Source organism: Ictidomys tridecemlineatus, chromosome 9 (genome assembly GCF_052094955.1).
Source record: "Ictidomys tridecemlineatus isolate mIctTri1 chromosome 9, mIctTri1.hap1, whole genome shotgun sequence".
Classification (NCBI taxonomy): domain Eukaryota; kingdom Metazoa; phylum Chordata; class Mammalia; order Rodentia; family Sciuridae; genus Ictidomys; species Ictidomys tridecemlineatus.
This window is the reverse complement of record NC_135485.1, coordinates 59,466,358-59,486,673: the sequence shown is the minus strand read 5'-3', so window position 1 is coordinate 59,486,673 and position 20,316 is coordinate 59,466,358. Positions and strand designations below refer to the sequence as shown.

Below are 20,316 nucleotides of genomic sequence, written 5' to 3'. Positions count from 1 at the left end.
TCTCTCTTTGGTCATTCCCATCACTTCTTTCTCTGTCCACCCCATAAATAATATGAGTTCTCAAAATTCCGCCCTCCACCCCTTCTTCTTCCAACTCTCCAATAAACTTACCTGTAGCTCTCGTGATGACCTCTAGACACCCGTGAGTCCTAAAATTTATGAATACAGCTCTGTCCCATTGTTCTAAACTCCAATCATATAAATCTCCTGCCTGGTGAAGATCTCTATTCAGTGATTCATAGATATCCCATCCTCCCCATTTCTAAAATACAACTTCTTATTTGCTTCTAAGCTCAGCCATATCTCTTAATGTGAATCATGACATCTGTTCAAAACTGTACTCCAGATTCACCCACAACCCCACACCCAACTCCCCACCTGGTGTCCTTTATCTCACGGGTCCCACCATTCACCAAGTCACTCATGCTAAAACTTGAGTTGCCCTAGACTTTCACTTTTTCAATCACCATAATACTTTTGGGTTCTGTTGATTTTATGTCCTTAATCTCTGCCAAATCTACCCCAGCGTCTCCATCCTCCCACCCCCGGGTCCAGACCTTCAAGATCACTCTTGATATGGGCTAATGCCACACCTTCCTAACCAGCTCCACCTCATTTCTTTCCATTTATCTATCTGCCATATAACATCCAGATAGATCTTTGTAAAACGCAAGTGAACCAAATGAGTCCCCTACTTCAAACCTTTTAATGGTTCACCAATAACAAGGAACTCCATTTCCTAATCACAGCACGTAAAAGACTTCACGATGTGAGCCTTGCCTCGTGTCTCCAGTATAAATATAATTTTCCTCTTTGGATTTCTTAGTGCAGGAATACCAAATGTGCTGGACTTCTCTAAACACGTATGCTTGGCACTTGTTATCTCCTTGGCCTTGAACACCCTTCCTGCCTTCTTCACCTGGTGGATGGATGCCCACTGACCCTTCAGAAGCCCAATCATGTAAAGATTTCCTCTACAAATCCACCCTCTCTACCTTCCATCCTGGAGAGCCATTGAGGGAGGTGCTAGGGGTCCTGCCTCCCTCCCACCCTCCCTCCCTCTCTCCTTCCCTTTCTTCCTTCCTTTCTGCTGTTTATGTACCTCCTGCCATTCCAGTATGTACCATGTGTTTTTAACTACTTCTCCCCTATTCATCCGGCTTTTCTTAAGCCATGCTCTGTATCTTTTTCTTCCTTCTATCCTCAAAGCCTAACACACCCATGCTCTAAAAAGAAGGGGAAAATGAAGAGGACTGAACATTACCAGAAGGCACGTATTCATAGAGCTTATGTCAGCACTCTTGGGAACACATCAAGAACGTTGTTTAATATAGATTCCGTATGCTTTATTTAATTGATGTAAGGGAATCCTAACTTCATAGATGGTCATATAATCTTAAATTGTACAGGCAGATTCCTGCCCATTTATTTCTTTAATTAAACCTCTTTGCCTTGAGGTCTTTGCTAACTCTTAGCAACAACTAAATAGACCAAAATACACACAGTATACTTTACTTCTCCCTGTTCACCTGGCAAGTTACTTAATAGGCCAAAATAAGTGCTGAACTTCTTATTTTTTAAAAGTTGACCTATACCAATTTTGTGCAATTTTGCCCTATGAATTAAGACCCAGTCCAAGAAGGCAAATTATCTTCCAAAATGAAAACAAAGGCTTAGAAAAATTTAGTTACTGAAATTTCCCTGATGTCTACCAAAACTCTGCCACCACAAAAAAGTAGCCAAACCAGGAAGGGTTCTGCTAGGATGTATTGCCTATGCAATCTTTTTTAAAAAGTGTCTCTTCTGATATAATAAACTGGACAATAACTCAACATTGTAGTACCAAGTTCACTTTTAAAATAAAATCTGTGATTTCTTCAAGACTTATAATTTTAAGTCCTCTTGCTGCACTTTGTGGCAACTGAAAGAATTCAACATTAATCCGCCATGGAATTGGGGCAATTACATGGCTAATCAAATCGTAGCCAGTCCTGGTCACCACTGCCAAATTGCTTAATGGTGACTGAGCCACATCATTAATTGCATGGCCTGGTCTGAAGTTAAATTATAAGGCTCTAGTGTGGCACAAAGAACAAGGCATTAGTGCTGGGAAAAAGGAAATAATTACTAAGCAACTATATCTGTGTATCAACCCATGACCCTCCATTGCTAAATGCTTTTCTTGGTTCCTTCAAAGCTTAACTTTCTTCATCTGTAAAATGGAAGTACATGTATGAAAACTCAGGATTTTCAACAATATTCTTTGTTGTAAGGAATTTCTAAGGAGAAGGAAGGAAGGAAGGAAAGAAGGAAGAAAGGAAGGAAGGAAGGATTGATATAGTAGTGCTGCCAGATAAAATATAGAACATCAAGCTGAATTTAAATTTCATATAAACAATAAATCATATTTTAGTATGTTTAATGCAATATTGGGCATAGGCTCATACTAAAAATTATTCATTTTTGAATCTGCTGAATCCTCTATTTTTATTTGCTAAATCTGGGAACCTTAGAAATAGATGCTTTCTGCCATTTGTATTTTCGAAAGTTTCTGTTACAGGTATAATTCATTCAGTAAGAAGAAACAAAACTTGGGCTGGGGATGTGGCTCAAGCGGTAGCGCGCTCGCCTGGCATGCGTGCGGCCCGGGTTTGATCTTCAGCACCACATACCAACAAAGATGTTGTGTCCGCCGAGAACTAAAAAATAAATATTAAAAAAATTCTCTCTCTCTCTCTCTCTCCTCTCTCACTCTCTCTTTAAAAAAAAAAAGAAACAAAACTTGGGATTTTTGTTTTAAAAAACCTGCTTTTAGAAAGAAAAAGTATACTAAGGCTAATATGATGTGGTTATCCTTCTTTGAATAGAAGATTTACTTATCCAAATACAGTCTAAGGACCAGGAGCATCAGCCTCACCTGGGACTATGTCATAAATACAATACTCAAGATCCCTACTCCTTCTGAATCTGCATTTCAACGTGGTTCCCAAGAAATTTCTATGTTCTAGAGACTTCAACTAAAAGATAAGTGTTTGAAATAACTGAATAATTTAGAGGAAAAATATTCATTTAGCAAGAGTACAAGGAGCATCACAGACTGAGTTGAGAAATTTGACCTGATATTAAGAACAAGAGACAGAGTTTTAGCCTTGTGCCCCATCCATTCTGCCAGAAACAGTCAAACAGACTGTCACTAAATGACTCCAGGAGGAGTCGGGCACACACTTGCAAGGAAATGGCAAAGAAGCTTCTATTGGCTCCCCAGGAGACTCCATCCTGGTTAACTCACAGAAGCCTGAAAAAAAAAAAAAAAAAAAAGCAGTGGGTGGAGGCTGATCACAAGATAAAGGATGCTTTAGGGATGTTTTGGAAGGTTTGGGTTTTTACTAATTTGTTTAGTTTTATTGAGGGAGGTGCTAGGGGTCCTGCCTGCCTCTCTTCCTCCCTCTAGCCCTCCCTTCCTTCAGAAACTAGTACCGGGAGCCATGACACATACCTATAATCCTAACAACTGAAGGCTGAGGCAGGAGGAATGCAAAGTTCAAAGCCAGACTGTGCAACTTAGCAAGACCCTGTCTCAAAATAAAATAAAAACGAATGAAAAGAGTTTGGGATGGAGTTCAGAGATAGTGTGCCCCTGGGTTCAAACCCTGATACGAAAAAAAAAAAAAAAAAGAAAAAGAAAAAGAAAGGAAAAAAAAAGAAACTTGTAATCTTTCCTCAGTGTTGGTGAATACTTGGTTATACAGATGAGATCAACTGTGTATGAAATTACTAAAATTTTTCTTTTAGTTAATCCTAAAGGTTGATATTTACTAAACACACAGATTTTTACTTAAAATGCCTCCAAATTATCTTTTATAGACCTCAGCGATACTAGCCTCTCTTTAGAAAAATAAAGGCTCTAGGGAAAAAAAAAAATTCAAGCTCCATCTCCTGAAGTGCCCAGCTCTTTCTTAAGAATGAGCCAAAACCACAAGATAAACACATGCAGATAAATGGCTCCATCTCTCCAGAACTCTTCTGCTTTTGAGCCATCCCAGCGCATTATTCTTCTCCACTGTATTGCCATGAGTTTCATAATGCAGTCCACCATCCAAGAGCATACCATGGGATTTGTTGCTTTTTCATTCATTCATTCATTCATTCATTCCCTGTTTCTCTCATTAAAATACATATTCCATGAGTACAGGAATTTTCATCCAACTCATCCACTAGTGCATCTCTGGTGCCCAGAAATGCCTGGTACCCAGAAACTCAATCAATGTTTGTGTAAGGAATGAATAAATACAGGCAGCTTCCAACAAGCAGTGCTCTTCATGGTCACTGTTTGATAATTTATATATTTATGTTCCGTCAATCAGACATAAAATTTAGTCAAATATCTGAAGTACTAATACTTCTTGCACAAGATCATTCCAGAGTATATAATACAGCTCAAAGTAAAAACTTTTATGACAATTTCCGACACTGTGTCAGCCTCTGAGTAAAGTGCTTCTTCCTATACTGCATCTGCCTCTTGCTTTCATTAGTGCAATAATATTCTAATCACTTTATGCTGCAGTATCCAAGAATGGGATACCGAGAGCTTCAGAAAACAGTTGTTTTTCCTCTTCTTTATAGAAAAGCTCTTGAGATCAAAAGTGCTATAAAAGAAATTCTCAATAGCACATTCCAGGTGTGAGTGCGCACGCACATACACACACCCCATCCCCAATATTTTAAACTGTTTTGCAGAGAGGCAAGGGTACTTCTGGGAAGCTGTGAGAACAAGAAAAGCCCCATGCAATCTCCCAGGACTCCCAGGCCTGATTTCATAGACAACACTTCAGCAGAATTGAAAATGGAACAGATTGCGGGAAGGAGAAGGTTTCCAGAGATACAGGATGAGTGACAGAAAATACATCAATCAACATACTTCGTACTCAGGTAAGGCTGGAAACAATGGGTAGTCACGCTCAGTTTCCCAATGGAATCTTGGGCAACTCAATTAACCTCTTTCTGCCACATCCTCATCACATGCAAATTGAGTACAACAACCTACCTAGTGGAGATTGCACAGGGATTTGCTAATAAATGTGAGTAGACAGCTATATGTGTGATACCTAGTGATATTATGTTAACGAGCATAAAATCATGGGGCTACAAGAGACTCAAGAGGTCAATCCAGCCCTTTTGCATCTGACCACAATTAAGCCATTCCAAAGGGATTAGATTCTAATCCTTTTAAAAAGGTACCTATATAAAGGGATTCCAGAAAACTCCCCCTTGCCAAGGATGATTTCTTAAATTTAATATGCTCCAATCCTGCAGAGTAAGTATGCCTTGCTTCTCCTCCCCCAGTGTGGGAAGGAGACTAGCAGCTGTGTTATAGGTAGCACCTATAATAGGTGGCTGCACCTTCAGAGAGTAAAGAAGCCTGATGGTTATGAGCACAGATATTGGAGTCAGACTGATTTAGGTTCCCATCCATCTCTACTCCATGTTTGCTACCTGACTTTAAGCAAGTTACAGACTTAACTTCTGTGAGCACTTGCACTCACAGCACTAGAATACAGAATTATCTTTCACATGGCTTTTTGCTTAGGATTGCAAAAGTGGCTGGTAAATTAAAAGTCCCCATGCTCAATAGGTATGATTTTCAATCTACCTACTGAGGTGTTCAGGAACATAACAGAGGTAATCCTCTGCTCCCTGGGAGGCATCATTCTCCAGATTTACAAGGTTTCTCCAGACACTCTGGCTTCTACCCATGTATGTAGGCATTGCCCATTTCTTCTAGAAAATATTTATCCCACTGACCCCAAAAGGTTTGTATTAGGAATAAATGATCCAAACAAGTAAGGCACTTTTCACAGGGCCTGTCTCATGATAGGTACCAAACAAATGCTCATATTATTTTCTGGGCTGAATCACCTTGGTCACTTTCATTTTTATTTATTTATAATTCTAACCTTTAAGGTGTTCATCATTTTTATTTCTGTCTTCTCAACTCACTCCACATTCTCCATTTTTAGTTTTTAATATAGTGCTCAAAATTTAGGAAGACACTATCTGTGCTGAGTAGTGTGGGAATATTTCCTCCTGAATTTCTCTTAAGATCACTATGCCCAGGAGAACACCAGAGTCACTGGACCACAAAAAGGACTCTCCTAGGGTTCCTCTAGCTTTGCTAGTTTCAATCTGTGTGCCCAAGAGTTTCCCACAGCATCTCTCTGAATTATTGGGAAGACCAGCGTTGACACAAGTCTGATATCTCTGGGCTTCCACTCAAACCCCAGGGCACACAGTCCAGGGCTTGGTGAAACCATGCAGACTAGCTTCACAGATTCCAATAAATCAAAACTCACTTCTGTAACAATGTGGGCCAAGACTGAGAAAAAGAAAGAGAGAAACAGAGACAGACAGAGAAATAAGAAAAGGAGGAAGAGATAGAGGAGGCAGAGAATGCAGAGGAAGAAGCAGAATATGAAGAATTTAAAAGGCTAGTTTGCTTAGAGGGAGAGCTCTTGCTTAGCCTAAGTTAATCCCTAGCAAAAACAAACAAACAAGAAATAGTAATGTTTTTTTTTTTCTATTTACTCCAGGTACTTTCCCCTTGCTGAGCAGGGCTAGGTACTGTATTTACTTTCCTCTGGGGATCTTGGGGCTTGCCAGAAAGCAGAAAGACTTGAGGAATCTTGTCTGGTAAACGCAAACCCACTGAAGACAGCTGGGAGGCAATGAAACAGAAGAACGCCTGCTTCCCCACCCACAGGGGGCTGTGGGTTCCTAATGAAAGAACAGCATCACCCCTAATTATAGCACCTAGAAGTAGTCAATCCAAGGAAGGGGAAGGCTGTGTGGTGTGTGCCTTGGGAAACAGTTGGGACTCTCAATATTGACAAAGAGTCATATATTCCACAAGTGCTTATGGAGCACAGTTAGGGGAGTTTAGGGCACCTTGGAGAGTTTGGGCAATGCCTACATATATGGGTAGTAGTCAGAGTGTCTGGAGAAACCTTGTAAACCTCCTGGAGTCTGATGCCTCCCAGGGAGCAGAGGATTACCTCTGTTATGTTCCTGAACACCTCAGGAGGTGGACTGAACATCATACCTATTGAGCATGGGGACTCTTAATTTACCAGCCACTTTTGCAATCCTAAGCAAAAATCCATGTGAAAGATAATTCTATATTCTAGTGCCATGAGTGCAAGTGCCCAGAAAGGTAAAGTATCTAGTCTGAGTGTCTATATTCCAATTCTGCACACTTCCTGATATGCCAACTTACTCACTTGTCTGAAATCTTTTAACCTAATTTTGAAATCCAGCCTTTCTATGAGAGAATATACTCTAGGGTAGAACTGAAGCTACTTTAATAAGTGGGCTTATAGGATACAAATTTAAATCTGCAGCATGCTTACAGTTGTGTCACAAAAATAAACACTTGAAGCTATGAATAGGAAAAAAGACTTGGATGTTACAGGAAAAAAATGGCAAAAGCAACTGGCTTAAGTCATGGGCAGGTTATTTCTACTTTTCTCTTGGTCAAAATTTTCTTTTGTGACTGAATATTATATTTACAATGCAAAATACAAGATTAGTGATTTTTTTTTCAGGTAGCCTGAGAATTGAACTATTCATGCCACAGCACGGTGGCTCCTTATAGGAGCATACAAGGGCCTTCCTCCCCTGTCTCCTAGGAAAATACACCATTCCCTTCAGATCCTGAAAGTCCTGGCTATTGAGTCAAATCATTCCAGGTATTATCAATTCTTATAGATGATATACCAAGGTCATGAGATATTTTGACACTAGTCCTGATTTTGCCCTGAAGGGGCCAATTCCTATGCATGGTAGCAAAATATAAGAAAAAAATAAATGGAATTCCATAATAAGATCGGGGTCTTCCTTAGCTACTTTTAGTCTTTGGAGGATTTTCTGTCTGCATCTTCTGAAAATTTAACTTGGGGAGTGTTAGAGGCTCTTGAAGATCATCTGTTGTTCCCAAAGGGAGGGAAGACATCAGTGGGGCCTCTCTTCTGTATGTCCATCTCCTGATTCATCCACAAGCAGCCTGGAACCCTTCTCATATAAAAACGAAGGTCTTCCTGGCTGGAGTCTCACCTCACAGGATCTCTGGAGAGGTAAACCCAGAAGCAACTTGCATTTCCTCAAATCACACCTACTCACCTTCACACAGCCCAGAGCTGTCCAAGTAAAACTGGGCTCTACACTCGGACAGACACTCGCCAGAGGGGATGTGTGCCCCAGAGAGCTGCTCTGCTTGCAGTCCTGCCTCTGGATTCCGACACTGAGTGCAATGAGAGGGCTCTGGACCCACACACGTCTGGCAGGAAGCATGACAGGCTACAAATAGGAATAAAATGCAGAAAGTAACCCAAAGATCAAATATATGTTGCAACCGACTGGAGTCCCTCCTTACATGAAAACCACTTAGGAAAGTTCACCAGATACATCCTTTCAGAAGGTGATTTTTATAGAGTTCTATACAAAGCACAGGGGTGATAATAAAGCTTGTAAAAGGAAAGTGAGGGGTCACGTGACTGGTTACTTCTCTCAGGTGCTGTAAGGGCTGTCAGGTTGGATCACAAAACCCAGCAAAGTGGACAATATTGGCTTGGCACATTCACTGAATGGCGATTTAACATTATGCCCTCAGTTTTTATTGAAGATTTTTAGAAGTGTTCATAGGAAGGCCATTACTGTATCTTTCGCAAAAATGGTTGTTGTGTAACTGTCTATTATGTCTTCTATCATCCATTATAGAGAGGTCTAGACAACAAATTCCTCTTAGAATTTATCTGGAGAAAAGCTGCCTTTCTAAACAAGGAAGAGGCTTCCTTCAAGTAGCAATGAAAATTTCACCATCAATCACAGTGTGTTGTTTTCCCTGGTGACTGGGGAAAATCAAAGCCAAAACACTGTACTTAAACCTTCTTGTGCCCACATTTTGTTACAATTAACTTTTCTGTTTCTCTTAAAGATTCTCTAAATTTACTTTTTCAAAGTATTTATTGCAGCTTTTCAGTTTTAAGTACATTTTCCTGTAACTGTTCTCAAATTCTTTTCTAAGATATCCTATATACAAATAAATATAATTTCATTTCATTTAATTAAAGTGTTTGCCCCCATTGTTCTAGTTTCAAAAAGCTCAAATGCCACTGCTCTCTCAATGAGCTCAGAGCCTTTTGGCAAATGGCAATTTAAGATTTCTCGTTTTATTCAGCCCAGAGGCATTGCTAGTGACTCTCAGTTTGCTCAGAGTATCATTAACAAAGAGAAGTTCCGCAGGGAAAAGCAAAATGCAGTCTAGAAAAACATTAGCAATACTAGGAGAAAAGAGAAAGAAGAAAATAAGAATTTTATTTTGTTTTAATGTATCGCAAAGAAAATTCCATTCTCCTTTAGGATAGCCTGGAAAATCATAAAAATTTTTGCACACCCTCCCTGCCCCCCCCGTCCCAGATTATACTTTCACTAAACTATTCTAATGAAATAAGGCAACACAGTTGTCCCTTAGTATCTGCTTCCATGACCCCTGCGGATACCAAAATCTGTAGATAGTCAAGTCTCTCCTATAAAATGGCATAGAATTTGCATGTGGCCTATACACATTCTCCTGTATGCTTTAAATTATCTTTAGACTAATACAATGCCTATAGAGCTGTCATATGCACAAACCCTGCGTAGAACTCATGAAGTAAATTCAAAATATCCTTTTTGGAAATTTTTGGAATTAAAAAAAAATTCCTATCTGTGGTTTATTGACTCCAGGATGTGTAACATGTAAATACAGATTCAAAGGGCCTTGGAAATGTATAAAGTCTTTTCTTAAGCGTCCTGCCACTACGATTCTAATCCTGTCTCCCAACTTCCACCACCCAGTTCCTGACCTCTGTCCCCCAGAGCCTTCTTCCTGGACATCATTCCTGTCCTAAGTCCTGTAAAAGGCTCAGGTCAGGAAAAGTTGCACTGCAAAGTGATATTATTGAGAAAAAGTCAATCTACATCCTTGTGATAGGACACTATCCCAAGAATGACAAATATACCAATGATACCTTTGCAGTCCCCATGGTCAGGGTAGAAGCCCTCTCCACAGCTGGATAGACAGTGGCCTTGATGTAGAGCCTGGGGCTGGATGCAGGCTGTACAGTGAGAGGCTGAGGGTCCGGAGCAGCTGGCACATGAGTCATGACAAACTGAGGAGGAAACAGAGAGGAGACACAATGGGCTGTACTGTAGGCTGAGGTGACTGCACAGCATACTCCCTGTCTGGGGTGGTGTGTGCTGGAAAGCCCTCTTCACTTTTAGTCCCCTCGCTTGTCACACCAGACCAAGGGAAGAGATGTGTTAGGAGGAGGTGACACTGCTAGAACTGCCCTTACTGCTCCCCACCCACCTTTTATCCATATTCTACCTACTACTTATCAGCTACTTTTAGTGTTTGCATGAAATGATTGTTACATATTAATTTTTAATCCTGGTAACGCTATGGCATATTATTAATTAAATTTTACAGTTGAGGAAATTGAAATCTTGAAATGTTAAAAAATTTACCCAGGACCCCAAAGCTCACTCAGAACAAGGTTGGGATTTAGTCTGCCCCAATCTGAAGCCCACACTGCCTGAACTAAGGGAAGAGTGGAAAACCTATGGGTATGAGTGTTAGGAATGCTGAAATTCCAACAGACTTGTCCACTAACTCATTGACGCCTTCGGTCATGTCTGGTGCTCTCCAGGTCTACTTTCCTTGGCATATGCATACTGAAAGGTTAGATGAAATGAAAATTTATGATGCTTCTAGCTCTAACATTCTAGGATTCTAAGAATTGCTTTATTGCAGAAAAGAATCTGACCACTCCATACGCTAACATGAGGGACACATCTTCCTGCCTTGGCCCTCAGGTTAACGGTGGAACATCTCTTGATTTCCAGGCAGCATGGCCTGACCTGAGCCTTTAACAGGACTTAGGATAGGAGTGACGTCCAGGAAGAAGGCTCTGGGGGCAGAGGTCAGGAGCTGATGGTGGAAGTGGGGAGACAGGATGAGAACCATAGGGGCAGGATGCTGAGGAAAAGGGATGAACTGTGGGTGCATGAAGGGATTGGCAGACAAAAACAGATTGATAAGAAGAGAGGAGTAGACAGTTCTAAATATCCTAACAGACACTAAGCAGAAGTGAGAATATGTATTTCACAAAGGAGTGGAAATTAAGGTTTTCCAGGCAGCAATACATTCTTAGGCACCTGTAAGTAAAGACATAAGTCAGGCATATATAAGTTGGAAATGTATAAAGTCTCGAATGGCAATGTGTCATAGTTTAGGTTGTACCAGTCTGAAAGAAACAATATATAAATAGCATGTACAAACAAAATTTCAGTGAAAACAAACAGACCTTAGCTTTACTAGCTATCAAACTTGGTTTTCTTTTTCATTTTATTTTTGTGGTGTATCGTAGCTGCCAATGTACTAGTTTATAAATGCCATGGAAGGAACAATTTTGTCATCACTAACATAGGTTAGTGACTGTTTACAAGTACACAAGGACTGTGTGTTAAAGACGTTCTTGACATTTTTAACAGACCAAATACTCTCAGGATGATTGATAGGCATTAGTCCTTCATTTAATTCACCCTATGCCCTAAGAATCCACCCAAATCTTCCACTCTCATATCAAATACACATAGGTTCTACAAAAGAAAAGGCTATCCTTTTGAAAGTAATATTTTCCCATCATACACACAAAATCTCAAATGACTAGCAAATAGCACCAAGTATGATTATATATATTAAAGGCTTTTGATGATGGTGATGATGGTGGTGATGACACCCCAGCTCTTACCTTTGCATCTGCCAGTGGCATCTGCGTAGTACCCACGCGGGCATTCAGCAATGCATTTCCCATCATACAACACTGTCTTTTCAGTACAGGAAAGACATCTGGGACTATTGGGGCCACAACTCTTACAGGATTGGTCACAAGCTAAGGAGGAGAAAAACCCATCAGAAAAAAAGCAATTGTGAGAAAAGAAGCAATGAACTCCATTCTTCACAATGTTCACAACTGGTATCAATAAAGCAATCTCATTCTCTGGCTGCTCATCCGAGCTCTGTTTCCTTGATCCCAAATGCTTTCTCTTCTCACAGTTGAAGGAGAATTGAAGAATTATTCATTGAACCAAGTATTACAGATACTCTGAAGTATACCCACAAGTACATCAAATTTAATATGGGATTTTAATTTAATTTAAAATTTAATTTAATTTAAAATTAAAATAGCCTTGGAGGCAGGGTTGCCAGATTTATAAACCAAAAATACCAGATGTATTATAGATAAATAATGAATAATTTTTAAGTGTAAAAATATATCAAATATCCTTTACTTCACTCTACTGAAAGAGCAAATTCAGAAATTCAGCTTTACTAAGCAATTGTGCTACCAACATTGCATTGAAGTTGTTGGATTTCAAATAATCTACAGGATCCACTCATTCATTTACCCCCCAGAAACTTCATTAAGATCTGTATCAGGTGTCATGTTACATGATCAAGACACAAAAAGCAAATCACCTTGGTCTCTAGGTTAAGTGGCTGACAAGTCTAAGAAAGGGAAATAATAGATAATATTATAATACTGAATATATTGTTGAAAACAGTCTATATAAGCACAAACATAGTTTTTTAAAGTGTGTGGGATAAGAAGTTGTAAAGGTCAAGAGAAAACTCAAAGAAGTTACCCTTGAGCATTTTCTTAGAAAGCAAGTTGCTTTTGGCCAGGCTGATGGGAATGTACCACAGATGAAGCCATAAAGTCTACTCAGGTAGAAAAATGGGAAGAGCCAGACTATGGAAACCTCTAGCCATACTGTGAGGTCTAGGCTGTCTCCTGTGGAAGGCATTACCATTCAAACTTTATCTGAAATTCAAATTCAACTGGGCATTGTCTAGTTTCTCATCCTGTGGAAGGCATTGAGGGCCTCTGTGGTTTCAAGCATAGTAGAAACATGGCCAGATTTGTGGATAAGAGATAACTTTGGGTAGATTCAAGATGGCAGGTTGGAGGAAGGCTTCACTGTCTGTTGTTCTATGGTTACAGATTCAAGCAACAAGAATACTGCTTCTCAGCTAGATTGGTGAAAGAAGGAATTCACTGAAATTCCATGTTGGACAGTCACCATCTCATAAAGACTCAGAAATTCAGGTGCATTGAGCAAAAAGCAAGAAAGAGCACATCTGAGCCAAGCTGGCCGCCGCAGCAGCAATGGCAGTAGCATTGCTTAACTGCAGAGGGAAGGGATAACAGAAAGAGGAACATACTGGACAAATTGGGCATGGAAAAACCTGATGATCAGAAGAGAAGCCTGAACTTAGCTGATCCAGAGGCTGAACAATAAATTGGTGTTTAAAAAATGCTCTATATTTCTCAACTGGGAAGCAGAGAACTGAGGTGGGAGTCATCTTGAGGAGGTCACACTGCAGCTTGCTGTTGTGGGAGCTGAAATATCACAGCCAACATTGCCTTACTGTCCCAGCAAGCACCTGGTGTGTGCCCTATGGTTTACCTAGCATAAAGTTAATGAAACAGGCACAGAGAAGATTGTACCCAGGGGAATTCAAGTCAGAAAAACAGACGGGAATACAACTCACTTTCCTTTGAGTTTGGCAGCTCGTGTGACTAGGTGACTAGGGTCAGGAAACTGAACAGGTGATGTGAATACACTCAGGGACTAAGCCTGGGAAGATCATATTCATGCACAGCGCAGTGTGTGGAGGTTTGGTTCCCCATCTCCTCAAGTAGAACTCCTTGGGAGACTCCAGAGATCTATATGCCCAAGAGAGATTAGCATCTGTATGGCTCCAGGGGATGTTGATCTAATCTCTCCAAAATAGATGCCACCCAACAAAGACTGTAAGTCCTGAATAGACCTAAACCTCAGACACTGGAACTCCCCTCTTAGAACTCTGCAGCAACCCACCCTGGGTGTACATCCATCTGGTCTGTCCAGACAAAACTCCAATTGACAATACTTCCCATTCCAGAATATCTTATACTGGTGAGAAGGAAAGCTAAGAGTTATTTCAACTGGCTTCGATTTTAGGCCACTTCAGCTGATAGCTTGGTGAGTAACAAAAAAGAGGAGGGGTTCACAATCCCCACCTTGCTCTCACACACTCTCTCTCAGTACATAGCCAAAGAAGAAACAAAGAGAAGGCAGTTGGGCATAAGAAATGACCATCTATACTCATTGACTGTTTTGACTACCTCAATTAAGACAATTCTTTTATTTTTTCATTAAAAATCTTTTTTTTTTTTTCCTTTCTGCAAGGGACGACAGTGTTTTTGCTGTGCTGATTGGTACATGGACATGTACACACAGACATATCCCCCCCCCCATATTTAGCATATTCTTACAATAGTTATGTTTCCTTATCATGTCTTTTGAGAGTTAGGGTTTTGGCTTGTTTGATCATTCATTCATTCATTCATTCATTCATTCATTTTTTGTTGTTCATTTGTTTTTCTTTTTCTTATTTCTTCTACTAAGAGCCAAATTCTTTTCTTTCTTCCTCTCTCTCTCTCTCTCTTTAGGTTTTTTTTTCTAATTTTTCTCATCCTTCTTTATAACCATCATTTGCTACATCTGTTCTGCATTTTCTATGTTCACATTTTCAACATTGTAAACTTTCTCCTTTTTTTCTATCACATTTTTTTCTTAATGAACTGTATTTTACCACTTTTTAGAACTACTTGTTTTATATAACTCCTGCTCACACTGTTAATATTGTTGCAGTTATTAGTGCTATGGATGACAAAGTTTATACCTGCTGTTTTCTCTACTACCAGATCAAGTTCACAGTTATTTATAGTTTTGCTCTTGGCAATTTCTGACCACTCCATTCCTATCTATGTGGTAATTAGTGTTCTAATGCCATAGTAGGCAGCAGGTTTTTATTTTAATGTGGTGTATTCTTTGTTGCTATTGTTTGTTTCTCCCTTTTCTGTGAAGTGCTGGCAATCTACAGGGACACTACAAGTTCATAGGGTAGAGACTCAGCATCTGAACTAAACATAGCCAAAATACAGCACATCATGTGTCACACATAAATTAACCACACTCAAATTTCAGTTATAATTTAATATAAGAATAGGAGAGAAAAACTCCAAACTAATGACAGGTCCCAAATAGGAATGGCTAGAGGGAGGCTGCAGGTCTCTCTCATGGACATTCACTTCAACAGCAAAAATGAAGAGAATTAACACAAAGGCTATGGGTACCACACCTATAAGGGGTCTTAATCTAGATCACTCGAGGAAATTACCAAGAGCAGACCATGACCTAAAAATGCCCATATAGGAGTGAAAGAGAAATTCATCCCAACATATGCAAAAAAAATTTATTAAAAAAAGTTAACACAACACCTCCTAAAGTTCCTAATTCACCAGCAACTGACTCCAAAGATATTGAAGTGGATGAACTATCAGGTAAAGAATCAAAAGGAACAATTATAAAAATTATCAATGAATTCCAAGAGAGTAAAGGAAAACAGCAGAATTAATTAAGGAAGCCAGTACTGGGTATGAATGAGAAATTAAATATGGCATTGGGATATACTGAAAATAATCAAACAAAAATCTCAGAAATGAAAGACACAAAAATTAAATAAATATTCAGTTAAAAGACTTTTTAATAGAGAAGACCATCCTGAAGACAGAATCTCAGAGCTGAAGACAGTGTTATCAGCCTTGAACATTCAGACAATGTTAGGGAAAAGAAAATAAGTAATCATGACTAGAATATACAAGAGCTCTGGAACAACATTAAGACACCAAATTTAAGAATCGCTGGGATTGAAGAGGGTTGTGAGGTACAGGCTAAAGGAAGAAATAATCTCTGCAGAGAAATAATGAGAGAGAATTTTCCAAACATGGAGAATGACATGTATATCCAGATATAGGAGGCATTCAGAACCCAAATTACACAAGACCAAAAAGAATCTCTTCATGACCCATTATAACAAAAAGAGACTAACATAAAGAATAAGGATAGACTTTTAAAAGAGTAAAAATGTCAGGTTACATCTAGAGACAATCGAATCAGAATTACTTAGGATTTTTGAACATAAATTCTAAAATCAGAAGGACTTGGAATAATGTGTTCTGAGTCCTAAAGAAAAAAAAAAAACTGTCACCCAAAACTGCTATATCTAGCAACACCATCCTTTAGAATCAAAGCAGAAACAAAAACCTTCTAAGATGATCAGAAACTAAAAAATTGCTGCTAAGCTATCACTATAAAAATACTAAAGGAAAAATTTCACACAGAAAAATTCAAAAACAAATCCCAAAGCTCACAAAGAAACAAATCTCATTTGAAAAGTAGCTAAACAAATGATAAATAGGACCACATTAAACATTAGAAATACACAAAAATGGCAGGAATTAATAAACAACTTTCTATAATAACATTAAGGTGAATGGTGTCAACTCTCCAACTAAAAGACACAGACTTCCAGAACCCAACTACATGTTGTTTGCAAGAGATCATCTTATAGGCAAAGACAGCCACAGGCTGCAAGTGAAAGGATGAAAATTTATATACCATTAGAATGGAGTCCAAAGGCAACCAGAAGTAGCACCTCTCATAGATGACAAGAATAAGCCTACAACAAAGTAGGCTTCAAATCAAAATTAATCAAAAGACACAAAGATGATTACTTCATAATGGAAAAGGGAACAATCTAACAAGAAGACATAATAATAGTAAATATTTATGCCCAAATGCTTGTGCATCTAATTACATAAAGTAGACAACACTTTTGAATTAAAGGCTCAGATAGACCCTGATACAATAATACTGGGTGATTTCAACATACCTCTCATCATTAGATAGCTCATCCAGAGCTATCTAAACTCAGTAAAGACTCATTGAACCTGGAAAATATTATAAATCAAATGGACCTAACAGACATCTATAGATTATTTCATCCAATAACACTCAAACACACATTCTTCTCAGAAGTTCATGGAACCTTCTCCAAAATAAACGACATTTTGAGCCACAAGGAAACTCTTCGTAAATACAAAAACACTGACACAATTCCTTATATCTTATTGGATCATAACAAGATGAAATTAGAATTCAACACCACACACACACATACACACACACACACACACACACACACACACACACACACCAAAAAAAAAAAACCCATAGAAGTTATATAAACACAGGAAGATTGAACAATACAGTTTTGAATAGTGAATGAGTGATAGAAGAAATAAAGGGGGAAATGTGAAAAATTCTAGAATCAAACAAAAATTGAGATACAACATACTAGAACATTTTGGATACTACAAAGATAGTTCTATGAGAAAAATTTATAGCTATGAGTGCTTATCTAAGAAAATCAGAAAGATCTCAAATAAATCCAATGATACATCGCAAGGTCTAAAATAAGAAAAAACCATTCCAAAACCAGTAGAAAGAAAGAAAATATTAATATCAGAGCAAAAATTGATAAAAAATAATACAAAGAATCAATAAAAGGAATAGTTTTTTTAAAAAAGATAAACAAGATTAATAAGCCATTAGCCAAATTGAGAGAGAGAGAGAGAGAGAGAGAGAGAGAGAGAGAGAGAGAGAGAGAGAGCGAGAAGACCAAATTTAAAAAAATTAATAAATTGGAAAATCTACAAGAAATGGATACATTTCTAGACACATATGACCTGCCAAAATTGGATCAAGGGGGCCTAAACAGACCAATAACTGGCAATAAGATAGAAGCAGTAAGTTAAAAAAACCTTTCAACAAAACAAAACAAACAAAATAAAAAACTTTCTAACAAAGCCCAGGACCAGACGGACTCTCAAATGAATTCTGCAAGACCTTTAAAGAAGAATTAAGACCAATGTTCCTCATATTATTCCATGAAATAGAAAGGGACAAAACATTTCCAAATTCATTCTATGAAGTCAGTATCACATTCAAAACCACATAAAGATACATCAAAAGGAAAAAAACACTATAAATCAACATCCCTAATAAACTTAGATACAAACATCCTAAATAAATTTTTAGCAAATCATTTTCAAAAATATAATAAGAACATTGTACATCATGATCAAGTTGGTTTTATCCCAGGAATGCAGGGATCATTTAATATATGCAAATCAATAAGTGTAATTCATTACATAAATAGTATTAAGGACAAAAATCATTAAGTCACCTCAATAGATGCAGAAAAAAAAGCCTTTGGCAAAATTCATCAACCTTTCATGATAAACACACTGAAGAAACCAAGGCTATAGGGAACTTACCCTAAAATCATAAAGGTTATCTACAAAAAAAAAAAAAATCCCAAGACAGACATCAGTGAATGATAAAGAACTGAAAGCATTTCCTTTAAAAACTGGAAAAAGACAAGGATGTCAATTCTCACCACTTCTATTTAATATAGTACTAAAAATCCTAGCCAGAGAAATTAGACAAGGAAATAAAAGGAATAAAAATAGGAAACAAAGAAGTAAAATTATCACTGTTTGCATATAATATGATCCTATACTTAGAAGATCCAAAAAGCTCCACAGAAGACTGTAGAGCTAATAAACAAATTAAACAAAGTAGCAGGTTGCAAAATGAACATATAAAAATCAATAGTGTTCCTATACGCCAGTAATGAATCTGCTGAGAAAGAATCAGGAAATCAATCCCATTTACATTGCCTCAAAAAAGAAAAAAAAAAAACATAAATATTTTTTTAAAATCCTAGGAATAAATCTAACCAAGGAGGTGAAAGCCCCCTACAATCAAAACAACAGAACATGGAAGAAGACACAAGAAGATAGAAAGGCCTCCCATGTTCATGGATAGACAGAATTAATATTGTTAAAAATGGATATACTACCAAAAGAAATATATAGTTTTGTGCAATCCTTATCAAAATACAACTGACATTTATGTTCTTCCCAGAACATAAAAAAAGTCCTAAAATTCATGTAGAAGAATCAAAGACCCAGAATAATCAAAGTAATTCTAAGCCAAAAAAAAAAGCTGGAGGTATCAGTAACCTGACTTCAAATGATGCTACAGTGCTATAGTAACAAAAAAATGAATGGTGCTGGCATAAAAAAAATAAACATAGACCAAGGGTATAGAACAGAATACTCAAAAGACATACCCACACAGATCCAGTCTTCTAATCTTTGAAGGAGGTGCCAAAAACAAACACTGGAGAAGAGATAGCCTTTTAAACAAATGGTACTGGGAAATTATCCATAGGTAGAAGAATGAGATTAGATCCTTATGTCACATCCTGCACAAAAGTGAACTCAAAGTGATTCAAAGAACTTGAAATTAGACCAGAAACTATGCAACTCCTAGAAGAAAACATAGAGTCACTCCAACATACAGGTGCAGGTAATGACTTTCTCAACAGAACCCCTAAGCTCAGGAAATAATGCCAAGAGTTAATTGGTGGGATGTCATCAAATTAAAAAGCTTCTGAACAGCAAAAAAGCAATTAAGAATGTGAAGAGGGAACCTACAGAATGGGAGAAGAATCTTTGTTAGCTACCACTTTGACAGAGGATTAATATCTAGAATATATATAAAAAAACTCAAAAAACTTTACACCCCAAAAATAAACAACCCAATTCATAAATGGGTAAATGAACTAAACAGACACTTCTAAAAGGAAGAAATACAAATGGTTAACAAATAAAGGAAAACATTTCCAACACTGTTAGCAATTAGGAAATGTAAACCAAAGTGGCACTAAGATGTCTTCTTTTTCCCATTAGAATGGCAGTCATCAAGAATTCAAACAATAATAAATGATGAAGAGGATGTAGAGAAAAAGGATCACTTTTTACTGTTGGGTGGTACTGGAAATTAGTACAACCACTATGGCTATCAGTATGGACATTGCTCCAAAAATTAGGAACAGAACCCATAAACAACACAGTGATAGCACTTCTCAGTATTTATCCTAAATAACTAGAGTCAGCATACTTGGGCAATACATGCATACACACGTTTACAGCAGCACAATTCACAATAGCCAAACTATGGAACCAGTCTAGGTGTTCATCAATGGATGTGTGGATAAAGAAAATGAGGTATATAAACACAATGGAGTTTTCATGAAAATGGATGGAATTGAGAGCATTATGTAGAGCAAAATAAGACAAACTCAGAGGCTAAAGGGTCACCTGTTTTCTCTCCTATGTGGAAGCTAAAGAGGAAAAAGAGAAAATTTGTGGAGTGGGCCTCATGAAAATGGAAGGGAGATCAGTAGAGTAGGGACAA

At 38.1% G+C, this 20,316-nt stretch overlaps 1 protein-coding gene across 3 annotated transcripts in view; it reads right to left on the bottom strand.

Annotated features, from left to right (window-relative positions):
• Fras1 (Fraser extracellular matrix complex subunit 1) overlaps window positions 1-20,316 on the bottom strand; it is a 425,584-nt gene that overhangs the window by 184,411 nt on the left and 220,857 nt on the right. For all 3 annotated transcript variants that reach the window (XM_078021445.1, XM_078021446.1, XM_078021447.1), the window contains 3 exons: window positions 11,847-11,987; window positions 10,062-10,202; window positions 8,173-8,349 (listed from right to left, as the gene is read on the bottom strand). In XM_078021445.1, coding sequence (XP_077877571.1) covers window positions 8,173-8,349; window positions 10,062-10,202; window positions 11,847-11,987 — 459 coding nt within the window. The remainder of the gene's footprint in view (window positions 1-8,172; window positions 8,350-10,061; window positions 10,203-11,846; window positions 11,988-20,316) is intronic.